The 6,000-nt window shown below is 42.2% G+C and overlaps 1 protein-coding gene across 1 annotated transcript; it reads left to right on the forward strand.

Annotated features, from left to right (window-relative positions):
- Positions 1-1,882: 1,882 nt before the first annotated feature.
- Positions 1,883-2,815, forward strand: LOC311172822 (olfactory receptor 1J4-like; the record flags this gene model as incomplete). The annotated part of the gene is made up of 1 exon (XM_084236349.1): positions 1,883-2,815. The coding sequence occupies one exon, from the start codon at positions 1,883-1,885 to the stop codon at positions 2,813-2,815; it is 933 nt and encodes a 310-aa protein (XP_084092475.1).
- Between the last annotated feature and the right edge of the window lie 3,185 nt (positions 2,816-6,000).

Raw genomic sequence — 6,000 nt, forward strand, 5'->3', positions numbered from 1 at the left:
CGTGTGCTGTTGTTTTGATGTTTTCATTATCAGCAGTGTTTCTGTGGGTACCGTCTACTACATGGGGCTCGCGTACATTCTTCACTGACCCTTTAGTGGCCATTTACAGTGGTCATGCTCTGCATTGACCACTCAGGTCACTCAGGTCTCCCATTGGACAAGTGTCACATACTGACAGACGGGACCACAGTGCCTGCAGCATGTCCATTGGGGTGCAGTCCTCATCTAGCCCTTAGGTTTGCTCTCTGACATTCAGATCCCATCTGGAAAAAGAGGGTAACTACTCCCACATACAGTGCTATCCTGAGAAGTAATGGGACAATGCAAACGGACTACCCAGGTCCTTGTCTTTCTCATGATGGGTGCTCAGAAGATAGGAGGATTTTTATTCTCTTTCCCCAAACCAGTGTCAGTGTGATGGAGACCCCCACTTCGCTGCTGTCTGGGGCAGGGAGAGTAGAAGACTAAGAATGGGGGCCCCTGCACACCCCTCACACACTGCAGCACACGGCCTGATCCATCCAGGGCTCGGGACCCAGAACCTTCCTCACAAGCCCTGCCCCAATCAAGGTCCCATTTGGTCCAGTTGGTTCCTGCTTGTTTTCTCTGGTTCTCAGTGAGGCCAAGAATATTTCCTCTGTTCTCAGGGAGAAACAGAGTGGGCAGCCAGTCCTCCACATGCGGCTCCAGACACTGTCCTGTTGTGGCCGTGAACCAAGATAAGCAGAGCCCTCAGCAAGTTCATGGTCCCTGAGTAGGTCTTGCTGTCCTGCTCCCTGCTTGATTGATTCAGTAAGGATCCCTCTTCAGTGTGTGTGTGTGTGTATGTGTGTGTGTGTGTGTGTGTGTGTAATCTTAACTCCAACCTGACTGCAAAAGGAAGGGTGAGTCTGGAATCCACCATCAGAGAACTTAGAGACCTCGTTGACCTTTATATCTTTGTCCGGATTGTTTTCCCATCTATGAAATGAAGGGTATAACTAACTTATATATCATATAATCTCTAGATTTATATTGTATTTATATTTATTCTGTCTACTGGGAAAGTGAGATGTTTGCAGAGTTTTATGGTAGATTCTGTCCATAGAGATATATTCTGATTTGGCCTTTTTTTTTTTTTTTTTTGCTGATTATTGATGTATCTTTGCACATGTAGCTAATGTATATTTTGTTCCTCATTGTTAAAAAATATGATTTATACTATTGCTTTATTAGGGCGATGCCTAGGATTTAGGTAGAAAGCACATATGAAACCTTAGGATAGGGCCTGGCCTGCTGTAGGTTACAGACAAAGATTTGACATTATTATAAGAGTTTAAGATCCTGGATGGACTTTTGTTGACAGGGAATAGCAATATCTCTGATCAGTTGCATCCTGCCAATTTCACTCTAGCTTGTGAGAAATCACCAGGTATTCTTTTCCAGGTTAGAGAGTTTCAGGTCTCTTTAAGAGGAAGTTATGGATTCTCTCCTGCTGCCCAGCTCGTAACTTTGCCATGCGTGCCAGTTACTGTCACGTGACCTGCAATGATAGAAAGATGGAAACTCCTGGAAGGCAGAGGCTGCATTTCCTGCTTGCTGTTATGGACCTAGTGCTTTGTGGGGGGCCTGGACCAAGGCAGTTGTTCAACACATGTTTGTGAACAGAGAAAAATGTCCTCTGGTTCTGTGGAAGGAAAGCTTTGTAGGGTATCGTGAGGTCTTAGTACCCTCAGAGCCGCTGTGACAGAAGGAGCCACACGTCCACAGGTGAGAGCAATAAACAGATCATGCTTTAAAAATCATACCTTCGTGTAAAAAGAATCTTGCCAAGTCATTGCAGATAATTCTAGACTTCCTACCTCTCCTTCTTTCCTTCATCCCCGGCAGAGACATGAGCAGCATGAGGTGGGAGAACCAGAGCAGCGTGTCTGAGTTCCTCCTCCTGGGACTCCCCATCCGTCCAGAGCAGCGGAGCCTATTCTTCGCCCTGTCCCTGGGCATGTACTTGACCACGGTGCTGGGGAACCTGCTCATCATCCTGCTCATCAGGCTGGACTCGCGCCTCCACACCCCCATGTACTTCTTCCTCAGCCACTTGGCCTTCGCTGATGTCTCCTTCTCATCTGTCACTGTCCCAAAGATGCTCACGAACATGCACACTCAGAAACTGTCCATCTCCTATAGGGGATGTATTTCCCAGGTGTATTTCTTTATGTTCTTTGGCGGTCTTGACAGTTTTCTTCTTGCAGTGATGGCCTATGACAGGTACGTGGCCATCTGTCAGCCCCTCCACTACACCACCATCATGAGGCAGGAGCTGTGTGTCTCCTTAGTAGCTGTGTGCTGGTTCTTTTCCCTTATCCACGCTCTATTGCACACCCTGCTCTTGATCCAAGTGTCCTTCTGTGGTGACAATACCATCCCCAACTTCTTCTGTGACCTCCCTGCACTCCTGAAGATGGGCTGCTCAGACGTGTCCCTCAATGAGTTGGTCATCTTCACTGAGGGAGGAGTGGTCTTTTCCCTATCTTTGGGTGGCATCCTGGGCTCCTATGTCCGTATAGGGAAGACTGTCCTGCGGGTCCCCTCCACTAAAAGTATCTTTAAAGCCTTTTCGACCTGTGGCTCCCACCTTCTTGTTGTGTCTTTATACTATGGGACAGCTGCAGGAGTTTACTTCTCATCATCATCGAACTCTCAAGACAAAGACGTGATCGCCTCTGTGATGTACATGGTCGTCACCCCCATGCTGAACCCCTTCATCTACAGCCTGAGGAATAGAGATATAAAACAGGCCTTAGAGACTTTTCTCAATAAGATCACCTTCAAATGACAACCTGTAAATATCTGATTGTAGTCACGAACACCGTGAGATGTGTCTCCTAAGATTGTGTGAGAGGGTTGATAACTCCATGTAACTTGGAATGAACATGCCTTCTCCTGTCAATGATGTTAATGCATCGACTTGGTCAAATTTGGTAACTTGGTTTATTAAATATTTTTTATCCTCATTACTTTATTCTGCTCTTTTTTTATCTCCGACAAGTTATGTGCAAAATCTTATAAAAATATTTCACACAATTGCAAATGTGTGTTGCCTTCCATTTGAGATATGTCAGTGTCTCATATGTATTTTGTCTGTTATGTTATGAAGACACAGATCTAGCTTCATGATCTGCTCCCAGTGGACTGATGTTATGTGGTGAGGGGCTGAGCTGCTTTCCTCATCTTCAAGTTGATGATTTACAGCTTTTCCCAACTCTACAATGACATGGTGGTAGATTTTAGTCCGCTGAAATGGGCATATGTGCACTATGGAATTGGGAAATACTGTGATAGAGCCCTTTTTAATTTAAAAATATTACATAATTGTCATATATAATTTTACCCCTCCACATGTGCCCATATTCCACCACCATCCACCAAACCACCCATATTTGCCCTAGCCCCTCCACCAATTCACACCTCCATCTCCTTGTTCTCTCTGATTATGAGTTAACTATTGTCCTTTAGTTCAAAGATTTTTTTTTTTTGCTGTATTTTACCAGTTAATGCTTTTCCGTTTCTATATTCCAGAGATGAGTAAAACCACCTAGTATCTGCCTTTCATTGTATGGCTTATTTCACTTACCATCACCACCTTGAGGCCATCCACATTGCATTGTGTCATATTCCACCATGCACATGTATTCTACAATTTCTTTACCGATTTGTCATTGGGCACTTAGGTTGGTTCCATGACTGAGCACTTGTGGCCAGCACTGCTATGAATATATGGGTATATAAGTCTTTTTGTATTAGAGATTTCATATCTAGGGCAAATGCCTGATGGAGATGTTCTATGATCATATGGGATTTTCATTTTTTGTATTTTCTGAAAAAAGCTCCATACCCTTTCTGTAGAGGCTGCACCAACTTGCATTCTGACCATGGATGAGTTCTTTTTTTTTTCCCATATCCTCACCATTTTTTCCTTCCATTCTTTTAAATATGGCCATTCTCACAAGAGTGAGGCGATATCTCATTGTGGTTTTGATTTACATTTCCTTTATTAGAAGTGAAGACAAACTTTTTTTCCCCATATATCCATTGACCAACTGTATATTTTCTTTGGAGAAGTATCAATTGGAGTCTTTTGCCCATGTTGTAGTTGGGTTGTTTTGGGTTCATGTACATATACATGAAATAAATCTTTATAAATTCATATATATATGTATGTACATATATATACACATACATATATGTATATATAAAGATATGTTTAATTATAAAAGAACTGGGGTAGAGGTCAGAGGCTCCGGAGGGTGAGAGGATTCACCAGAGACAGAGCGGGGAGCAGAACAGGCAGATGGACCATAATACTGATGAGGGGAGCAGTGGGCGAGGCAGGACAGGTCTGGCTCACCACGAGGGATTCTTCCTGGCTGGCTAGGAATGGAACCCGCACTGCAGAGGCTGCAGACAGCTTCACAGCACGGTGCTAAACCCACTCTGCCCCCAGGTAGACCCTGTTTTGTGTTTTTGTTGTCAAGTCGAATAGGTTCTTGTATACCTTACATAAGATCCCTTATTAGTTGTGTAATGTATAAATATATTCTCCCACTTAGTAGACTGTCTTTTTAATATGCTAATATTTTCTTTTACTGTACAAATATTTTTAATTTCCTTTAGTTCTAATTGTTTATTTTTGTTGTATTTTCCCTTGTTGTAGGGGTCAGTTCCCTAAAGATGTCTGCATGGTCGATGTGGTGAAATATATCATTTCTAGTGTCTTTGTATTTTATGGCTTGAGGTCTTATATCCAAGTCTTTAATTGATTTTTAATTTATTTATATGCTGTTTATTCACAATGGTTTACATTATTGCATTTGTTTTAGGGGTTATCAGTTCAAATCTCTACATATATATGTTTCAGACCACACCTACCACCAGGATTGTATTCAATCTATGTATTTCTTTGGGTAGTATGTCTGTGTTAGTAATGTAAATTTTTCCAATCATTATCTTCTTTTTTTGGTGAGGAAGAATCAGGTATATGCCAAATGTTCAGGGTGAAAGAATTCATCAGAGACAGAGTGGAAAACTGAACAGGCAGTTTATTGAGGCACACTGCCAAAAGTAGCAACAGGTAAGGCAGGAGAGGTCTGCTGTGCCCCAATCCATAATTCTCTTAATAATGTCTTACAGATCTCATTGTGTGGATCCTTCATCTCCTTTGTTAAGTTTACTCCTAGGTAGTCCATTCTTTCTGATAATTGTGGATGGGATTATTTCCTTCCTTTTTCACTCTTCTAACCTATTGTTTTCATATAGAACTGCAACTGACTTTTTTAATTATATATCAACTAACTATGATTCATTCATAACAATACTATATCAACATGAATGATCATATATTTATTTTCCTTTCTTGGAATATACAGTGAGAACTGACATTTATGGTGTTCTTAACATGCTTTAGCAGGAATGCTCTAATATAACTTTAATAAAAACTTGATACTGATGGTACTCTGATTATCTACACTTTAAAGTTAACAAGGTGAAACAACTTATGAAACAAGGTTGCAGAAGTTACAATGAATGGCAGGCAGAGCCCAGCATCCAGTGCTGTCTGATCAGGGCATTGGCCATATGGGTTTTAGAAGTTGGGTGTTAGAAGATCCTGCTTCCCAACTGGATCTCTGGGCAACCCAGAGTGTCCCTGTACCTGAGACACCCCCCCAGGTGGTTCCCTAGTTCATTCTCTTTGGCCTCTGCATGGGCTCCTCCCCAAGGTCTGATAGGAACTGCAGCAATTAACTGCAGTCATTTTCACCTAGTGTTTAGGGACTATTTCTTTGTCCTCTCATGGTTTATAAAATGGCATCTTCCTGGCTTTTATTTTGAAGTTCAAGGGCAGACACAAAAAGTCAGGAGGTCATAGACTCATGGAGATTTGCTCCATACTTTTTGCCTGGTGTCCACAACAGAAGCTAAGAACACAAAAACTAAATTAGAAGGTCATTGACATAGCAAGAA

The sequence above is a fragment of the Talpa europaea genome (assembly GCF_964194135.1).
Source record: "Talpa europaea genome assembly, chromosome: 7".
Classification (NCBI taxonomy): Eukaryota; Metazoa; Chordata; class Mammalia; order Eulipotyphla; family Talpidae; genus Talpa; species Talpa europaea.